Source organism: Mastigoproctus giganteus, chromosome 6 (genome assembly GCF_048544385.1).
Source record: "Mastigoproctus giganteus isolate SK-2022 chromosome 6, ASM4854438v1, whole genome shotgun sequence".
Taxonomy (NCBI): Eukaryota; Metazoa; Arthropoda; class Arachnida; order Uropygi; family Thelyphonidae; genus Mastigoproctus; species Mastigoproctus giganteus.
This window is the reverse complement of record NC_143580.1, coordinates 87,384,383-87,406,919: the sequence shown is the minus strand read 5'-3', so window position 1 is coordinate 87,406,919 and position 22,537 is coordinate 87,384,383. Positions and strand designations below refer to the sequence as shown.

Below are 22,537 nucleotides of genomic sequence, written 5' to 3'. Positions count from 1 at the left end.
ACGTTGATAAACTTTTTTTTTGATGACCCTAAACATGAAAGAATTTAGAATCTGAAGTACACTAGTACAGTACTATGGATTAGGGGTTAAGAAGACTTGTTATGGATTAGGGGTTCAGCAGACAGATACTTGTTATGGATTAGAGGTTAAGAAGACTTGTTACGGATTAGGGGTTCAGAAGACAGATACTTGTTATGGATTAGGGTTAGAGAAGACATGCTTCTGCCGACGATTTAAAACAGCCATTTTCAGGAATTATCTAATTATTCCTAATTCCGAAAAAAGCAAAAAACTGAACATTGCTGCTACATGCTTTTCAACAGTTCATGTAAACTGTAAACAAACTGTAAAACCAAAATAAAACAGTACCGACACTTCTTATCAAAGTGAACACTTCTAATTATGTCTCTTTCATTAAAGAATAGAGGCAAAAATTAGGATACAACTTAGTATTTTTACTGTCTGAAAGAAAGCTGAATCACTTCCAGAACCTTCCCAATCGCATTAATGAATATGAGCTGTTCACTGTATAATTTCCTTATCATGTTCATCGATTTAAGAAACAGTTAATACTTACAAAACTATCTTCCTAAGCGACGTCTTTTCCGATAAGGGGCACACTTTGGCAGAGAGGTAAACTGGAAAAAACAAACAGTTCCACGTTGTACAAAACCACGTAGTGAAAAACGGTGCATTGTACGTTGTTATGATAACAGATGGCGCCACTTGCGTAGTCTGCTTGCTATCAGAAGACTGGGAACTGAGGTTGGACGTAACTTTCTCGATGCCCTGTGCGCTTTCGACGAACGAGATCTTGAGCAAGTGTGCAGCTCCCACCCACGCGCTGGCAATGATAGTAGTGAGGATGACACCGTAGGAAACTCTCCATTTGTGTTCCGTGCAACACTGACGACCTCTGACCCTAATGTAGGGTTGACTGCCGTTACTGTCATTTGGATCGTTCACTGAAAAGAGAAGAAAGTGGATTATTTGAAGAAATCCAAAGGCTATATCAAGTTGAATACAGTTCGTGTCTATACCACTAGTTCTATTTTATCCTTTATTTGAAATATACCTTTTAAATACTCGTATTTAAACAAATAATTTAAAATGATCTTAAAGTTTTTGAAATTAAAAATTAACCTTTTACAGTTTGAATTGCACACTCGTGGTTAATACGCATATGCTTCTTTTTATTGTGATTACTGATCTTTCTATACATTAAAATAATTTTCCTCCTAGTGATATTTATTCAGCCAGTGGGAGAAGAGGAATGCAGGTTACGTGTAATACGTAACAAAAGCTTGTTTTGCTGTGGCAAAACAAGCTTTTGAGGTTAGCCTGTGCGGACATTGCTCCTTAAAGCTCTTCAAACAGAGAAGTTTTTCCTGATTTATTTTCTGCTTTATTAGTTTAAATTGTCATATTAACTTATTTTCTAGAGTAGCTTTATATTCCTAGTTACGATACTTAGTTTAAAGTTTAACTTAGACAGAGATTTTGTAGATATTATTTAGTATCGGTAACGGTATCAAATCCACGTGTCACAAACCAAATTTTTTTTTTTTAACCAAATTTAGTCGATTTATTAACCAACTGTTATATCAAATTATCTTCTATAAGTAGATTATAGACCTAGTCAGGATCCTTAGTTTATTCTAAATTGAGATAGCGAGATTTGGAAGCTAATCAATACTTACGAGTCCGTAGAAATACCGTTCGTGACTTCCCGCCATTTTTACACGATAGCATAAGCTTAGTGTCGTATAGTGCATAATATAATATTGTCAATTAATCAGTAAATCTATTAATCTTGATAAACTTTATTGTCAATTAAATTGTACTTTTAACTCTATATATATAACGACTTAATCTAACAAATAATTAATACATAACTATAGTGGTACACGTGATACGGAAGTTGTATAAAGGGAACTCGTAGAAAACACTAGATACCGAAAAAATATATATATAACATAACTGTTTTGGGATATAACTTAAGGATTTAATTTTTGTTTTGAATTTTATTGAATTAAATCGGAATCATGACTCTGACCAGAGCAGCAAAGCAAAAGGCTCAAGCTAATGGGAGTGCTGTGGTTCAGGGGAGAACTGAGGGGGGCAGTTGCCCTCTGAATCACAGTCTATTAAAATGCACTGTTTGCTTGATGTTTGCGGAGCAGTCGGGTACGGGACATGATACTGCCAAGGGGGATGTCTTTGTGTGTGCACGATGTAAGGAGTGCAAGGAAATCAGGCGACAACTCAGCGTTGTCATGGGCCTTTATGAGAGCTTGAAGGACAAGGTGGATGCCCTCGAAGGAAATAAATTGAGGGGCCCATCAAGCTCTCAGCTGCCCACATCGCGCCTCCGTAGCCAGGTGGGAAGGAGCAGCAGTGCGTAGCACACGCTTCTTGATTAGACCGGGGTTCGAGCCCGTCACCACCAAATACGGAGGATGCGGAAAGGTCAGAGAATAACCACCGCATATCCCTGAGCAATATGGCCTTAGTTGCTAATGCTCCTAAAAACCAAATAACAAATAGCTGCCCACATCAACGCCAGAGCTTGCACTTGGTCATCAGGCAACACAGAAGCAGCCCCCTAGGCAGAATGCGCTGGTCCCACAGGAACTAGTAGTTGTTGGTGACTCTATTGTCACGGAAACGGGGAACATCATTTGTAAAAAGGATAGGTGGAATAGGACCAGGGTATGTCTGCCAGGGGCAAAGGTTGATGACGTTGTAGAGCGGATATCATCTTTTAAGGGCACAAAAGGTGATATAGTTGTACACGTTGGCACTAATGATATTAAGAGTAGGAGACCGGCGGAATTACTTAGCAAGTACAGGTCACTGTTGAAAAAAAGCCGTGAATTAGGGTTGAACTTGAAAGTGTCTGCAATTCTGCCCAGACACGATAGGAGGGAGTATATGATGAGAGCCTTGTCGATCAATTCGGCCCTGGAGGGATTGTGCAAGGCTCAAGGGGTAGAATTTTTTTCAGCCTGGACTGTACTTGTTAACAGGAGAGATTGCTTCTACAGGGATGGGATACACTTAAATAGAAAGGGTGCAAGAATTTTTGCTGATGCTGTCGAGGCAGTGTTAGGTGGGTCGGAAAACTGCTAGTTGGGGGGGATACAAGGACTAATAGATTAACAGTAGCCAGTGGCAGAGGTGGAAGTGATTCTTGCACTGCTTCTATTGAAATGAGCAGAAGTCTGAAAAACAAGATGCAGGATATTTCAGAGACTGCTGGTAGTCATTGCGGTACAAGTAAACACATGGGTTGTGTTAGGGTAGCTAAGAATAGAAACAGGTGCATGTATACCTGCGTGTACACCAATACTAGGAGTTTGGTAAATAAATTTGATGAATTTGAGGTATTGCTCAAAACATCAAAGGCAGATATTGTTGGGATATCAGAGACGTGGTGTCACACAGATATAAGTAATGCGGAACTGGAATTTGGGGAATACAATGTGTATAGAAAGGATAGACAGGACAGGAGGGGAGGAGGGGTTATGCTATTAATTAAGAAACACATAAAGTCCAAGGAAGTGAAGCCAGTCGACATCGATGGACAGGGCAGCGTCGAGTCAGTTTGGTGTGACATAAGCATAGGGAAATCAAAATTGAGAGTAGGAGTGTGCTATAGGCCTAATGACTCTGATGAGTATAATAAGATATTGTACAGGGAAATAGAGTGGGCCAGTAAATCAGAGAGTCTTATAATGGGGGACTTTAATTTCCCAGATATTGACTGGAATTTGTGGGTTGGTCACTCGCACACTAGCAAGGCTTTTGTGGATTCATTGGATGATTGTTTTCTACATCAGCATGTTCGTGAGGCAACAAGAGGGAGCAATACTCTTGATCTGATTATCAGTAGTGATTCTTCATGCATTAAGAACCTGCAGATAAATGAACCACTAGGTGGCAGTGATCACAGTGTGTTGAAGTGGGATTTACTCAAGGAGGTAACTACCATCAGAGGTAAAGGGAAGGGTTCTTGTTTTCGTAAAGGCAACTATGATGGTCTGAGACAGTATTTAAATTCTATACAGTGGGACCAACTGATGATGTTACCAACAGCAAACTCAAAATGGGAAGCATTCAAGGAACTAATCTTGGAGGCTACCAGGCTTTACATACCAACTAAGAAATATTGTTCAAGGTTTAGGCCTAAATGGTTGTCAGATGAACTAATGAGACATGTGGCAGAGAAGAAAAATGCATGGGATACATACAAATTAATGGGTGACATGGAAGCCTATGATAGATATAAGTTGGTCTGTAACCAAGTCACAAAGGAGATTAGGCAGGCAAAGGCAGACTATGAAAAATCCTTGGCAAAGGATGCAAAGAAAAACAGAAAAGAGTTCTTTACATACTTGAACTCGAAAAGGAAAGGGATGAATCAGATTGGTCCACTGGATATTGATGGTTCAACAGTTGAGGATCCTGCTCAGGTGGCTAACAATCTAAACGAGTATTTTGCATCTACATTCACGCATGAGGAGTTATTCAGGAAGGAGAATGATGTAGGTAAAGTAAACATTGGCAGTGAGCTGGATGATTTTGTAATAACTGAGAGGAAAGTGGAGGAGAGATTGTTGAGGACAAACATAAAAAAGGCACCTGGGGTGGATGGGATCTATCCAGTTATATTAAAGGAGGCAGCAAAGGAAGTAAGCAAACCCTTAGCCATAATTATGAGAGCTTCCTTGGACTCAGGGGAGGTACCTATGGACTGGAGATGTGCAAATGTGACCCCAATTCACAAAGGAGGTTCAAAGGCTGACACAAGTAATTATAGACCTGTTAGTTTAACTTCTGTTCCAGGTAAATTAATGGAGGCACTGGTTAAAGAAGCACTGCAGGATCATCTAGACAAGAATTCAGTTATAGCTCAGACGCAGCATGGTTTTGTTAAGGGCAGGTCTTGCCTGACCAATTTGATTGGATACTATGATGTAGTCACAAAAGAACTGGATGCAGGGAATAACTTTGATATTATATATTTGGATCTTAGAAAGGCTTTTGATACTGTTGCACATGGAAGACTGCTGCACAAATTGGAGCAGTGTGGCATTGGAGGCAAATTGCTGCTATGGATAAGGGGATGGTTGAGTGGCAGAAGACAGAGAGTGGTAATCAATGGACACTGCTCAATGTGGACTAATGTTATTAGTGGAGTTCCTCAAGGTTCAGTGTTGGGTCCGTTGTTGTTTTCGGTGTTTATGAATGATATTGATGATGGGATATCAAGTTTAATGTCCAAGTTTGCAGATGATACAAAGGTTGGCAGGGTCGTTAAGGACAATACTGACGCTATGCTGCTGCAACAGGATCTGGAAAGGTTGAACAGATGGGCTGAGAGATGGCAAATGAGGTTTAACATCGACAAATGTAAAGTGCTGCATATGGGAAACAGTAACCCCAGAGCAACGTATCAACTCTGCGGTACTACACTGACAGTGGTGGAGAATGAAAAGGACCTGGGGGTAATTGTGCAGGCAGATATGAAGTTCTCTGAGCAGTGCAGACGAGCTGCAAGAGTAGCTCATGGTGTCTTGTCAATGATATACAGGAATTTTTCTAGCAGGGATAAGGAGGTGATCATTCCCTTGTATAAGGCAATGGTTAGGCCACATCTTGAGTACTGTATACAGGTCTGGAGGCCTCATTTCAAGAAGGATGTAGAGCTGCTGGAACGGGTACAGAGAAGGGCAACAAGATTAGTAAATGGAACAAAAGGTTGCTCTTACGAAGAAAGGCTTAAGTTTTGCAAATTACAGAGTCTGGAGACTAGGCACCGGCGAGGTGATCTGATAGAGGTGTATAAGGCTTTGAATGGTTTGAGCATGCTCAATGCCAATGGGATTCTTCATCTTTCTCAGAATAATCACCTCAGAGGGCATAAATTCAAATTGAGGAAGGACGGATGTCGGATAGATGTGCGGAAATTTGCCTTTGGCCAGCGGGTGGTTGGTTGGCGGAACCGACTTCCATCACTTGTTGTTGAAGTTGATAGCCTAAACAAATTTAAAGCTCAACTGGACAGGTATTTCGAACGAACGGAGGGGTGAAATGGGAGTGGGTTTTTTTTTTTTTTTTTTTTGGCTGATGCTGAATAAGCTTGCTTTCTTGCATCATATGCCCCTGCTAATGCTAATGCTAATGCTAAAACAAGCTTCTGTTTTAGCGTGTTCGTGCTAGATAAAACTCGCGCGCACGCGCTTTGTTTTATCTATGATGACCACGCGGTACTATTCTTGATTTCTGTATGTAATGAATTTAGTGTCGAAAGCTGTAGTATTTTATTTTATCAAAAGGAGCGAGCGCAGTCCCCTAGCTTATTATTATTATCATTATTATTCATGACTGAAATAATCTGCGAATTATTCGAATAAATCTTGCGTGAATTCATCAAATTCAGCAATTTTACTTGTCAAACAGGAACACAATATCAGCACCGAATTTCATGAATTCGCGAGTACTGTACAGAGCATATTAAAAAGGCTAAAAAATACAGCAGTATTTGCGCCTGTCACAGTAAATTATCTATTTCAATGCAGCTGCTATGCATAAACTTCAAAATCTATCCGTGAGGAAGTTCGTACAATCTGACATCGAACTTGATCCCTGCCCTAGTTTCCAATATTGGATTACGCGGCTGTCATGAGGCGCAATCCGAATCTCTCTTCCAATGGATAAGATGACACCCTTGTATATTTGCATTGCAAATATGCGTGCATACGTGTGTTTCTGCGCGACAGAGGGATCTTCACTTCTCGTGATGTTCAAATGTGATATATATTTGAATGTAATGAGAATCGAATAAGATTATATTCGGTGTTCTATAGAACGCAGTAAAGGTTGACAAGTCAGCTTTCTACATTGAAGTTGATCAATGGATTAAATAAGATGGCTTTTCAAACAGAAATTTTAACAACAATAAACTGGAATGAGGTCAAAGATTTCGATAATACACGAGAATGGTTCAAACAGAAATTTTATCTTAGTTACAGAGTATTAGGCTTTTCAGACTATATTTCTGAAGTCCTCATATGCGAATATTAATTTCACCTTGAGGATACGAAATCCTCAAGTTAATTTCAAAATAACTGTCACTCAGTAGCTGAAGAAAAGAATATTCAATAGAATTTCTAAAATAGCTGAGATCTCTAGTCGAAGGCTCTCCGAACCTGCATGGAATTCAATAAATGAAGGCATCGAAAACCGCTCACCGCTTCACAGAAACTGCTCCAACTCCCGTCCTAACAGCAATTATACCATCAGAAATCCTGGAGTACTTCGTATTCCTCCATTTCTTGAAGAGACGATGCACAGCGATCTCTAAGATGAGCGCGTGCGCATACTACGGGAATTGAAAACCTATATCCTCTTTCTAAGCCCTGAATAATTTATGAAGTTATGAAGTCATCGATCAACTACGATTACTTCACGTGAAAGCTAACGATCGGAAAGATGAAGAGTCTGATCATTATTATTCTGGGAAAAATGCCCCTGGTTAGTTTGGTGATCAAATGTAATTAAACAACCCAAACGGAATGAAGAATCCAACACAAGAAATAACATATCCATGAAGTATATACAGATAGAACGATTTATCCATTCGTCCTTTCTTTGAACAGATATAACACCGAAGTACGTTGCGTTTGATGATAAATTATCAAATTTTTAAACGAAGAGTAGGAAATGGAAAAGGATTGCACTACTCTACCACATAAAACAAAAGAAAAACTTGGAAAGGTAAAGAAAAGAATTAATTGAATTTGCTTGGAAAGTTGTAAAATATTAGTAAAAGAAATTAATATTCTTTTCAATACGTTTAACTTTCATAAATACTTTTGCTTTATCCCAGGAGTACAATAGGGTAGTCATTGGAATAGCAGAAATCGACCATTCGTTGCATTCAAAGGAACCCAACCTATATTAGTGTGGCTAAAGGCCGCTCGAGGAGTCAAAGTAGCCAGGTCGACCATATCTCTAAATTTATGGAAAGGTCGTCTTGAATTCAAAATAACTCATTACTTCTTAGGTAATAGTCACTGAAATCTCAGGAAATTAGATGGCAGGACCAGCCAGAGTATAATACTTGTGTACCTGGTCTTCCAGAGGACCAATGGTACACGACACTACACAAATACAAAATCCATGCACCTTTAAACCTCTGGCATTGACGGTGTTGGTGCCGTTTCACACTAAACACACTCTACATCTGATAAAAGGCTGGTGGTATTGTGCGAGCCACTCTTCCTTTAAAAATTTATTTAGTACTTTAAACAATACCGGATTTGTTTTCAACATTCCATAGTAGTAAGTCCAGAAACGTCGCCATTTACATATTTTTTTTTATGAGAACCCTAAGCACGAGAAGTATTAGAACCTATAGTACTTAGTTCCGTGCATTGGGTTGAAAATTGGGAAGATGAAAGAAGATATTTGTTGTCATTGGACTTGAACTTCTGTAGATCGTAATTTTCAGGAAATGCGTATGAAGTGGGGGGGGGGTTGCTCCAGAAAACGGAAGTTGAATGAATAAATGAGGAAGATGAAAAGTTGGTTCTGTGGGTTTGAAGTTGGACAGTAAATGGATGTTTACTTGTTGCCGCAAGTGTTAGACTGGTTTGGAAGAAAGATCAGGAATTATAGAAAGCAATTCAGAATAACAGTGCCTCTATCAGCCAGATAGTGGAGAGTGTTAGAGATGAGTCATTAATTAACCTAACTGCCCTCTTCTGGATGGAATCTAGAAGCCTGAAAGAGGTTTTGGAGGCACTGCCCCAGATGTGGCAACAATATTCCATGGTAGGGCGGATTTGAGATTTGTACAAAGTGAACAACTGCTTGTAAGAAAAGTAACGCCGAGAGCAAAAAAGAACCCAGTTGTTTTAGATGCAGAGGAAGCAATATTTGTAATGTGCTTGTGCCAAGAGAGATTAGAAGACAGGGTAATCCCCAATAGAGATATATATGATTTTGCCGAGAAATTACGGTGTCACTGAAGATAAGCATAGGAACAGAAAAACCCTTTTTGCGAGATATAAGACAAGACTGAGTTTTAGAAGGATTGACATCAACTAAGATGTCTTTGCTCCACTGGAGAACGGCATTTAAGGAATTGGTAGCAGATTTTCGAGAAGTTGAAGCTGATTGAAGAGGGCAAGGTTTCTCAGAATGGAAAGTGGAATGCAATGTGCTATCATCAGAAAAACTGTGGATAGGATTTCCAGCTAATGGAAGAAGATCATTAATATACAAGAGGAAAAGGGTGGAGGAAAGAACTGAACCTTGGGGGTCACCAGCATTAGTGGAGAAGTTTGAAGACAGAGAGCCATCTACCATTACCCTCAGTGAGCGGTCAGAGAGAAAACTGGATAACCAATTACAAAACAAAAGTTGGCAAACCATAAGATGGAAGATTATTTAGAAGACGATTACGCCAAACAAGGTAAAATTTGAATTTTTCCGATTTTTATTGTCTTTTTAACCTCGCTGGATATTGTAAATAACCTTAACTTTTATAATTTTTGTAGTAAAGGAATACATTTTTATATATATAATTTCATATGTAAATACGATATTTACAAATGAAAAGCCTTTTGTGGCAATGGGAAATTGTGGGATCGAAGTTAAAAAATATGTAATTAATGATATTGAAATTTCGCAAGTTTATTTAATGAAAAAACTTTCGAGCCTACAGACCAGTAAGGCTCCTGGAGTTGATGGAATATACCCTATAATCTTAAGAGAGGCGGCAAGCGAGTGCATTGAACCACTGATGCTAATTATGCATCACTAGACTCTGGGGAGATTCCCTTGGATTGGAAAAGTGCAAATGTATCTCCCATACATAAGGGTGGCTCTAAAAGTGAAGTTGGAAATTATCGACCTGTCAGTCTGACTTCAGTAGTAGGGAAAATCATGGAGGCAATGATCACGGGTGGAATTCAGGATCATTTGGATCGAATTGAAATTCTCAAGGATACTCAGCATGGTTTTGTAAAGGGAAAATCATGTTTAACAAATCTGGTTCGCTATTTCGAAAGGGTTACTCACGAGCTGGATTTAGGGAATAATTTCGACATTGTTCATTTAGATTTCAGCAAAGCTTTTGACTCAGTCCCACATGAGCGGTTGCTTTATAAGCTGGAACAGGTTGGAATCACTGGGAAAATCCTTAGATGGATAGAAGGATGGCTTCAGGGCAGGAGGCAGAGGGTTGTGATAAATGGCTATTCCTCAGATTGGGTTGATGTAAGAAGTGGGGTTCCCCAAGGATCAGTATTAGGACCACTGTTGTTTTTAATTTTCATAAACGACATTGATGAAGGGATAGAGGGCGTGATGTCTAAATTTGCAGATGATGTTAAAATTGGTAGGGTAGTTAATGATCACTGTCAAGCTGAGCTTCTTCAGAGAGACCTAGATAGACCTTCAGGAATAGTCAGAAAAATGGCAGCTGTGCTTTAATCCAACAAAGTGTAAGGTATTACACCTGGGAAACAGTAATCCCAAAAAAACTTATTCACTTGGTGGAGTTCAACTAAACCCAGTACTGGAGGAAAGGGACTTGGGTGTTACGATACGGTCAGACATGAAATTCTCTGAGCATTGTAAACAGGTTGCAAGGAAGACCCATGGTGTCCTATTGATGATCTATCGAACGTTTGCAAGTAGAGATAGGGACGTGATAATCCCATTATATAAGGCTTATGTTAGACCACACTTGGAATACTGTGTTCAAGTATGGAGACCGCACCTAAAGAAAGACATCGAGCTTCTTGAAAGGGTGCAAAGACGGGTAACTCGCCTGGTGAGATCGGCAAAAGGGCGTCCTTATGAACAAAGACTTCGAATATGTGGGTTGCAGAGTTTGGAAACTAGACACCTTAGAGGAGATTTGATTGAGGTGTTTAAGGCTCTGAGAGGCATCAGTAAAATGAATGAGGACAAAATTTTCAAGATTATAAATGATGCTAGAACTAGGGGACATAAATTCAAGTTACGGGGGGAAATGTTTAGATTGGACTGCAGGAAGTTTTATTTTAGCCAGCGAGTTATAAATTACTGGAATAAGTTGCCTTCATGGGTGGTAGAGGCCGACAGTTTGGGGAAATTCAAAGGTCATCTGGATAGTACTTTCGGCTAAGGGAAGCGCATAGGATGATAGGTTTAATTTCCTTTTTATTTATTTTTTATTTTATTTTTTTATTTATTAATTATTATTATTTAGTTATTTATTTATTTATTTTTTTGTTTTTATCATTGTTTTGTTCGGATGCAACATCGCTATATTCCTTTGTAAGAAATATGGCGTAAGAAATATTAAATATTATCGGGCATGATCACAATGCCATTTGAATTGTCCGCAATGTGTCACCTTTGGAATGCCGATTTACTTGAGATAATTCCGAAAACTAGGTTTTATATTGAAAGTCTATAAATTATTTGGATCTACAAACTTATTTTTGGGATTAAATCTCCAAATAATAAATTGCATCGTAACGCATATATGAAATCAAACTAGATTCCTAAAAAAAAAAAAAAAAAAAAAAAAAAAACTTGCAGTAGCGATAAAATGACTGTCAATTCAGTTTATCAAGTTAATAAACCTCTTAGATGAAAGAGAAAAGGTCGATAACCTCTTCTCAGCATAAACGGAAAGCACGATTTTGTTTCCCCCGTGGTCATTCTGAACAACTCAACCCAACCGTCCATCATCGGCGTGTTAAAGACGTATTTTTCGATGCGTCAGTGAACTCTACCACAACAATAACGAAGACTAGAATGTTTTCTGAATATCACGTGATAATAATTCACATCGTCATTTGGAAGTTGGATAAATAAATGATATAATCTCGTAAAACACAGTTGCATGCAACTCAAGTACCATTTGGTGCTTTCACAGCGAATGAAATGAAAAGAACATTTCACAGAAGAAAAAAACCCGGCTCTTCGTTAATGGATCCGATTGTCCATTAATGGTATTAGAATTACTTCCCTTCTCATACAAGCCACGCACATGCAGTGCGTGTGTGGTGTGTTTGTTAGATAATGAGAAATCTTAATAAAACCATCAAATTCCCGAGAATGATTTGCCTTTACCCACCTAAGATGACGTAAAAATGTTGTAAAATACAAAACAAAAGTTTTCTCAAAGGCACTGTTCTCTCAGGTTGCAATTCTGCACTACAAAAAATGTTACACTTTTCTAAAACAGAAGTATGATGTCACTTTGTCATGATATAGTGCCATCCCCAAGCTGACTGTTGCTGTGTTTGTTAGTACCTTATCGACGAGAAGGTAGGCAGAATTAGGGACTAACGCGGCTGTCAGATGCTACGCCCCATCAGTCCAGCATCTGGCAGGATGACAGGTTCGTTAATCATAACATTTCACGTTAGGTCTAACACAAACCTGTTTTTCTGACTACACCTTAGTACTATTCACAGACAATTGGACCTCTAGTGTGGCGCTGTCAATTCGGTAAAACCGTTTCATCAATGGGTGGTATTTTAATGTCACAATGCTTGTGTGACTCGTACTAGTAAACTCATTATAAAAGCCACGAGCACGCTTTTATATCGGTGCAAGGCTGTCAGTTGGTTGCGAACTACCACATGTTTTCCCATGGTGGCCACCGACGGGAAAACTTCGATTGCAGGCACCTTTTGATGGCTTCAAACTCCAGCTTTCTGGTGACACCTTTAGGCACTACACCCTCAACAAAGATTTTATTGGAATCTGATAAGACTGGTCCGCAGTGAGAATAGGAAATATTTAAAACAAAGAGAAGAAAACATCAAGATTGTTTCCCAACATCATATACCAATACACATTTGTACAATTTATTATTCGACAGGACTACTTGGCAGAGAATAACGTAATTATTCCCAATCATTAAAACATAAGTATTCAAAAACATGGTCTAAAATTAATAATTGTTTGCAATTAAAACTATTACACCATGAAAATGTCCCAAATTTATTCCAGGGATGAAAAACTTTGTACGGTCCTAAGAGTAATTTCTCCTTAGTTCCAACCATTTCTAACCTTAACAAGGAAGATAAATTTAAAAATATATAAATATATCTGAGTGGTACATAATTAAACCCCAAGCCCTATAATTACCACGACTTATTTCTCTTCAAAGCAAATTGTTTATTTCATGTTTTTCATTTTTTAAACTTTTCTCTTAGTTGCTGTTTTAAATATTTATAATTCCAACGAAACGCTAACGGCGTTCTATCACTACCAAGAGAAGACCCGTTCTCTAACTTTCACTCTAATTACCTTTTCTGTAAAAATATAGCGAATCCTTTCACTGAAATAAACTGATTTAACTTTTACATTGCTTTTCCACTTCAGTGACATTCACACTTCCGCAAATTAAACATAAGCAGCTCTGATTACTTAATTTAATATTCAATGTATAAAATGATTAAGGTGTGGTGGGAGTATTAGCCAAGTTTTTTTTAGGTGTAATGCGTATCGGAATGATAACTGCAAGTACCATTAGCAAGAGAAAAATGATGCAAGGAAGGAAAGTTATTTAACATCGGTCACGGAAAATAAATTTTCATTTTGAATAATTACAAGCTCTTTTCCTTCATTAATTATTTCGTTTATTTCCTCTCAACGATTATCTATTCTTCCTCTTTAAATTTAAATTAGCCTTTCATTTCCGCAAGATTTGGTGGATGATTGTTTCAGTAGTTAATTACACCTTGCCTAAAAGCAAATTTCTTACATCGAGTTAGCAATTATTTTCCTCAGTTTTAAACTGACCTCTTCTCTGTGCTTCTTGAACAAGAAGACTGCGTTGTTTTAAATTTACGCGATGGTATCTAATGTCGTGAACTTCCATTCTACCATGTGTGTAAATTGCGCATTTCTGATTCTGTGATCTACCTCGAAGAAAAACATTCAATCTTCGCAAGAGACTAATTCTGTAGCCTGAGAAAGAAGAAACCTACTAAGTATTTAGTTTACCTATCACTCTTGAAACCTTTAAAATCTCTATCATAAAAAATGGATAAACTGCAGCCATCATCAATCCACTGCAGGAAGGAAGCATCTTCAACGATTCTCGTTGAGAGAAATGGACCATAATCTGTCACGCTGGTCCAGTGCAGGTTGGCAGATCAACCATATTTAGCAGGCAGGGGCTTGAACCTAGTCAAAGAGCGTGTACTACTGCACTCCTGCTGTTGACCACTCGGCTACGGAGGCCTTCTATCTCTATCATAGCATAAATACCTTGTTTACTTATTCTGTTTACAGAACTGGATATCTCAATGTTTGTATGAAAAATTGTCATCATCAGCTGACTGAAACTTACATTCTTTAATACGTTTTTTCACTCTTCCAGAGGAATACAGTATCTTCAAATGACGGTTTCATTTCAATTCAATTCAACTTCAATATCATTTCAATTCAACTTCAAATGATAGTTGAATCCCATTCTGGGATTCAACTATCATGTTTTTTAGCTCATTTTTTTTTCGTTTTTCTGAAATGGAGTTGGAGTAAGTTTTCTCATAGCAATTCTAAGTTCAAACGCTTTAACTTAAAATCAACTTGAAACTACACGACCCTCTCCGAAATAACTAATTAACTCCAACTTTCACCTCGCTAAGTTGGAGAATAAAATTTTCTTATCCGTATTTCCAGCTAACGATGCAACTTACACTGATAGCATTTCCATGGCAACCAATGATCGAAATGACAACCTCTCAGTGACACACACCAAGTTCGAAATTGAGTTTTTCGTAGACATTTCTCTGTCTCAGTACCTTGGCTGCCTCTATTGTAAATGGTTTCTCTCCTTCCGGGAAAATCGGCATTAAAATTAATTCATTTTTTTTATCGGAGAAGGCAATTGCTTAGGTACTCCGTTTCCATGGCAGCGATCATTTCCCGTCATGATATTAAAGGGATTTCCCCCCCCCCTCCTCTCTCAGCAAAATTCCCCGAACTTCACAAAAAACGTTAATGGGGAGTGTCACATATTCGTTAAGCCTAGCGCATGCGTACATACAGAAGTAGACGTATTAACATAACTAATAACATAATGGACTCAATTAAACTGTGAAACTCTGCACGAGGTTATCTCTCTGCTTCATTCCGGAGAGGACTAAAATATTTCTACTTCTTGATTTATTAAACAGATAAAATTATCGGGAATGGAAAAAGGAAAATGATTTATGTTCATCGGAAGAAGCAAGTAGAAGTATTTTCCCATTAGCTACTTCTCACACCTCTTACTGTTCGAAATCCAGACAAAATCCACCCTGCTAAATGCCTTATTTTCCAATTTATTCAAAAAATAGTGTTCTCTGAAAATTACTGCATAATAATTCTAATAGTACGCTGTAGAGGCTGCAGATTTTACCCATATCGGCTCTCAAGTGATATCGAATTCTAAATATCGAACTCCTTTATGGACAAACACGATCCTGAACAATGAGAACATAAGAAAAACAAAACAGGAGTATTAGGACAGGTTTTTAAAGTAGTACATGATTTTTAAAGAGCGAATGATATGGAATCAAATCAAAATGTTAAATAATAAAAATACAGATCCATTTAGATGGATAAATTACTAAAAAAAGCTAAGAACTGAACATATTAGAAAGAACAGAAAATAAGATTGATAAAGAGGACAAAGAATTAAATGCAGAAGAAATTAAAGAAATAATAGGAAAATTGGTGTAGTTACAGATAAAGGAAATAATGAGTTACTAAAATACGGAGGAGTTATTTAACTACAGAATTAATATAATTATTGAAACAGATTTTTAAAGAAAAGAAGGCACCCACTGATTAATGAAAAAACATAACATATATAAACAAAACTGCTAGAAAACTATACGAGTATTAACTTATTAAACACGTGATTGAAACTGCATACGAAGGTAATATCAGAAAAATTAAATGAAGTTATAGACTTAAGCGATGAGCAGCAAGGATTTAGAAATAACAGATCATGCACCGACGCAATATTTATGATAAAACAAATAATAAAAAAAATCATTAGAGTATAACAGACCAATTTATGTGTTTCGTAGAGATACCAAAACCTTTTGATAGAATTGAAATAAAAGATTTAATAGTTATTTTAAAGCTGCTCAAAGTTTCTCAACAAGCAGATAAATACTCACGAGCCAAAACATTATGTCCACCAATGGACACATCCCACAGCACATGAGTGATGTAACCGACCGGAGCAGCATATATAGTGACGGAATTGGTAGTGCCTCTCAATTCGTCAGTACGAAGTCCATGCAATGGGGAAAGGGAAGGACCTGGCCGAGTTTGAACGGGGAATGATTTGTAGGTTAGAAAGGCGAGGACCAGCATCTCGGCAATCGCAGGCACTGTTGGTTTTTCGAGGGCCACCGTAATAAAAGTGGGGCGGCAATGGTCCGAAGACGGACACCCACCCAATGTGCTGGGACAAGGGAAACCACTAATGGCTGACAGTCGAAGTGAATGGCGACTGACAAGTACTGTCCGGGACAGCATACGGTTCACAGTTACTCAGTTAATTGCGAAATACAACCAGAGCACACATAGAAACATTTACGAGCATACTATCCAGCGGACGCTCGATGGACAGAACAACGGAGTAGGCAACCTGCTCATGAGTCCTTTGTGTTCAGTGGGCAAGGGAGCATCGTTCCTAGACATTGGACGGGTGGAAAAGAGTCGCCTGGTTTGATGAATGGTCCAGCTCCATCCTGCCGATGAACGGGTGCATATTCAACGGCGAGCAGGTTAACAACTGCAACCTCATTGCACGGTTGGATGAAAACAGGCGGGAGGTGGTGGTCTCATATTTGTAGAGACATAATACACAATGGCGAGATGTATGGCCTTAGTTGCTGTAATGCCTAAAGACCAACAACAAGAACAGGACCAATATGTTTCATGACCTCTCATACGTTTATATACCACGAAAGTATAAATAAATATACTGTATATAAAATCAGTTTATTGTCAAATAAAATATAAATACAAAAAAAAAAAAAAAAAAAGAAAATATAAATACCCATTAGAAGGAGGAGATTATGTTCACTAAGGTTAACGATGATCACGTTGATGGGTAGAATATGGCCTAAGCACTTCTCGCACCAGAAACCCTCACAGTAATAACAAGTTTACATTCGATAACAGAAATCCAACAACTTAGTGTGATTAGAGGGAAAAATTCATGGAAAACATTAAAGAAATGCAGGTTAATAAACTAAATAAAATATATGATCAATACAAATCACCACTAGCCAAGGCACAAAATCTCCAATGAAACATTAAAACGGAATTGTAATTTCCATAAATCCACGTCAATCTCAGGACTTTATAAAATAAACAACTGTCAACACCTAGTAATCCTTACTAGGATGGCATACAGCACAGGTTTGGAATTCTCTATTGAATAAATTCGTGCAATCATCTCGTTCAACAAGGAAATCCAGTACGGACTTTTCGTTTCGATGGTATTCCAATATTAGCCAATAAACCCGACCAATGTAATCTATTCATAGTCTCATTAACGGTACTCCAGCCATTCCAATGAAATGTACTCAAGTCCAAAAATTACTTAAGGTTAGATGGAACTCCCAGAGGACATGATGATCGTTCTGTACGTCATCAATAGCTGAACATATAACACACATTTAGTACGGTCATTAGATCAGAAATTTTGGCGAAATCCAATTATAAGTTCCAAAAGGCCTTTAGAGATTCAATTTTCTTTGAGACAAAGTGTACTTTAAATATTATTTAGAGTCGGGTGTATTCCCTATAAGTGTCACAACTTCACATTTGGTTATGACATGGTCACCAATAAGGGAACCGCTAATGGAATGTCACTGATTAAAGATCACTTACTTCGATTTAGAAGAATTAATGGACAGACCAAAGAACTGAAATATAGTGACCTCGTACTACAAGATCAGTAATACTTTCTTGAATAAAAGATTTCCACCTATCGTTAGGTGGGTTGTGTGTTTTCAACTTCCATAATTAAAGTACATCGTCCGCATATGAAATAAATCCTTCCTTGTCGCAAAGAAAAGGAGCAAGCACGGTAGAAATAATAATTTTAAACTTAAAATTTACCTGCGTGGGCAGTACCAGTGATTTTATTAACCGTATTCCCACAAGAATGCTGCCAATGACGCAAGAAATTCTTAAAGATCCTCGTAGAAGACTTATAAAACAAATGAATGCTGTAATACTTGGGTTTAAGTTAGCCGTGGTTTTACCTCACGTCACTGCTAAATACGATGACGTTGTTCCATTCTATATATCTCGCAAACTCCGCTGACCCTATGTGTTTGTCCCAATGTATGAGCAAAAAAATATTCTTATTTTATTTTAACGTGTCGCTGCTTTCAGTTTCTCAAGATGGTTTCGAGGTGTCTAGTTACTTCTGTTTAATGGTAATCATCAGATAGAAACAACTACTGTAATTAGTCTTCGTTGTTTACTGTCTATTCATTTTATACTTTTTGAATTGTACGATTTGAATTGTAAAATGATCACAAAAAATGCAAAGGAATAAAATAGGCAATTATAAGGGCAACTTGTGAAAGCTAAAAGACGGTGACAGAATTCACATACGCTGTTTCACGCATGCATCACAATCGAACACAAAAGGGGAAAATCATTTCAGAACTGGAAGAGAAAACCTAATTGGCAAACTACATTAGAGGACCTTACGGAAATTAAAGAGAAATAGAATTAACGGTATGGGAATTCGAAGACCTCAAGCTACTACGGAAGTAGTGGGCCACGCATTACAGACGTTAATGGTGTCTGATGCGTACGCTCTTTCTGCATGTAATGCATCTAAATGAAATACATGCAGAGATTCTAAAATGCTTTGGAGATAACAGGGCAAAAGAAAGACCAAAAGGATTAGTAACACACGGAATCTCGGTATATTAACTAAACTTCGGACTCTCAATTGGTTCCCAAAAGATATCTTATTTAGAAATTCTTCTTACGTTATAAAATATGTAGAGCTCATTATTGATTAAAATCATTATTGACTGAACATAATACATTTGCTAATTTAAAAACTGAAATCCGTTTGAAAACCCGTTAAAGTTGATTCTTGATTACTATCATGCCATCAGCAAACGACTGGAAAAACGACCGAGTCTGTGTCATTTACCAAAACAAAATTTAGCTAATTACTTGGGTTCGTTCGAATTAGGGGTGAAATTTTTTTAAAAAATATTACAATTATCTGAATCACGCCATGTGTCCGGATTGTGGTAACAAAAACCAAATGCAACTTACAATTGATGATCAAAAGAATGAGATGGATTCTTCACAATGAGAAAAGGAATATGGACATTGACTACTGATACTTCCACCTGCTCACTCGGTTATACATGAATGAACTGCTCAGAACACATGTAGCGCATTGCCGCCTTCCTAGAAGAATTTAAGGATTTCCATACAGACTTACAGAACAGAGAGCAGCTACAAGAAACTGCACTCACTACTAGAAAAATTTGACTGTCCATGGACAATTGCTAAATTACAGAGCAGTTATTGTTTCCTTAATGAGAAATTCAACAACGTAACTGAAGAATATAGCTGGTGGATATCAAAACAGTGACCTGAATAAGCAATTGATAAATCCGATTAAATTAAATTATGATTTAATGGTACGTCTTAAAGGTCTTTAAAGTAATTCTAATCACCAAAACCTAGAATTTACCACTGTGGAGACAATTAAATCTCATAAAACACCATCTAGGTATCCCGAAGTTGCGTATCGTTAGGTTAGCCATCAAACCACTGAATCGCTAATACAAACAATTTGCAAGCGCCATTGCAATTCAAAAGATTCTAAAAAGCGGCACCCCGGAAGCTGTATATAATCTAGTGGATGAATAAAAGCAAACCATCATTGTACCAAATGATTTACAAATGCTAGAGAGTAATTCAATGCAAATTAGTGCTAACGAGAATATGATATTGCCTAATAATCCGACTAATATTAATAATTATGATTTTACCTCCTTACTTGCATCTGATATATCTAATAACTTGCTGGTCAACATCACGAGATCCTCAACTAATCCAACTTCCGAAAAAATATATACATATATGTTATGAACAAGTAACTCAATCTCCCTCCCCTCCTACTGAAAATGCTCTAATCATTAATCCAGTCACTATCAACAATTCTAAAGATAATTAACTTTCAAGAAAAACGCATTAAAGTCGATCGTACCTATTTCATTTCAGAATGGAGCCTGAAGTCTCCGAAGAAAATGTTAACTGCTTTAAAGATGCATTCGGAATCGAGGTTCACGTTAGATAGTTAAAAACAAAATATCCCAGGTATAGTTCATTTAGCGTTCAACGTGATCAAATATACCAAAATATCTATATATATAAAGGAACTCTTAGGTATGCTGTCCAAATTTTCCAACTGCAATTGTTGAAAAGCATCCGTTCACGCAAATCATCTCGCATGACCACCATACCGAGCATTCTTTATTCATTTTTGTACTCACGTTTTTCGACTGAAGAAAGGTAACCTATGCCTGAAAGCTATCGATGTATGTTTATTTCATCTTCAATTTTAATAAACCGTTATAAGAAGTGTAAAAATGGCAGAACAGCGTGTAAGAACTTTGAGAAAATGTAGAAGAAATGGTAATGAAATATTAGAGGAAAGATCTAATAGACCGAAACAACACTCTACAACTACTAAGACGGACATAAAACATTGAAGAATGAGAAGCAAGATCGGAAATGAGAAGGACTAATCAAATAGAAGAAGTACCGGATGCGAATAATCAACAAATAACTATATACAGAGAACATACACGAGAGTACAACTGAGCAATGGCATTCGCATCAATGGGCGCAGCGATTAAATCACAGCCTGGAAATGGCCCATATTGTGAAGGATGATCACAATATGAGATATAGTTAAAACGATGCCTTTATACTACTATCGTAGTTTTCTTTTTAAGAGCTATCTATGGTGTATAAATAATTCTAACTGTAAAAGAAATAAATAATTCTAACTGTATACAAAAGATTAATTTCCACATACATAACTCTAAACAATAAATACCCTGTTTGGTTTTCAGGTGAATCAAAATGTACACTTAAACTTAAGTCAAAAGCCCAGAAAGCCCACAGAACCTTCAAAATACCTTAAAACAAACTCTTCAAATTATTTAACACACGATTTAAGCATTAAAACTACGGATGGGGCCTTCGTAGCCGAGTGGTCAGGAAAGGGAGTGCAATAGCACAAGCTCTTTGAGTAGACCAGTGTTCAATCCCATGACTGATAAATACGGTGGATTCGAACTATCCTAATTCCATTAAACGAGTTAAATGCCTTTAATTGTAAATAAAGGTACCTTTTTATTTTATTACTACTGTGTTTTTATTATTTTATCATTTCCCTTACTTATTCCACTATTTAATTTATTTGTTAATTTTTTTTGATCTTTTATAATTCATTTAAAGAATACTTTCATTTTCATTAATGAGGTGTTGCTTTTAACCACTTTATCATTATACTGTTTTGTTTTTAAATGCATAATTTACTGTTTGTAGTAACTATTATTTTATCACAATTTGCCAAACCATTAAATTACATGTTGGTATATGTCTATGGTCTGTTATGTGCTTGATGTAAATATATAGATTATTAAATTAGAGAAAAATTCCGATTTCGCCTGTTTCTCTCTGTAAAACTCGAAATAAAAAAACTTTCATATTAAGGAAGTTTAAAATAGGATAAAACGACGAATTGTTGTACAAGAGGCAACCCCCATGACATCGATAAATGTAGCTGTTCAATATTTGCTCCTCGTGTCCAAAATGCATTAGTTTCGCATAAGAGCATCACCCAGTACGCCAATAACTTCCTTGACATCTGTTATTCTCAGACAATGTGCTCCGGTAACCAGAAGACAAGCGTGACCACCGTTCCAAAACTATCCAGGCACTAAAAGGTGGCTCTTCACAAATAAAAGGAAGTGGGCTGATTATTTCTTGAAAGTATTTCGCTAAGACTTGTCTCTGAGACTGAAAATGCGGAGAAGTCCGAAAGTGCATGAAAACTGCTGTTAAGCACGAAGAAGAATATTAAAAGAAAGCATGACACACTTTTCTTCGATTTGGTTTCTTAGCATGGATCGGCGCTATGGCAACTCAGGCTAATAGGTTTCCCTTTATAGTGGCTATATCTATCTTTTTCAAGGCATGTTTGGTTGTCCGTGCAATGAAAACCCAGGACATTTGCAGAGACATCTCGATGTGAGAGAAACTAAGAGAAACTCGCCTGAAAAACACCGACATAAGAACGTCAATAAAGATGCCATCAACAGGACTCGAGCCCAAACCTCTCGAAATGGTCAATAAATGAAAAATCCCCAGAGACTTTCATGTTTGAGCCGTACACTGTGCATTAGAGCTTTATTATTATTTCCCTCAGGCCCTCCCCAGA

The 22,537-nt window shown here is 37.5% G+C and overlaps 1 protein-coding gene across 1 annotated transcript in view; it reads right to left on the bottom strand.

Moving 5' to 3' along the window:
- Positions 1–22,537, bottom strand: part of LOC150084456 (solute carrier family 35 member F3-like) — a 415,319-nt gene that overhangs the window by 121,051 nt on the left and 271,731 nt on the right. Inside the window, exon 2 of the mRNA XM_090375235.1 lies at positions 578–965. Coding sequence (XP_090231361.1) covers positions 578–965 — 388 coding nt within the window. The remainder of the gene's footprint in view (positions 1–577; positions 966–22,537) is intronic.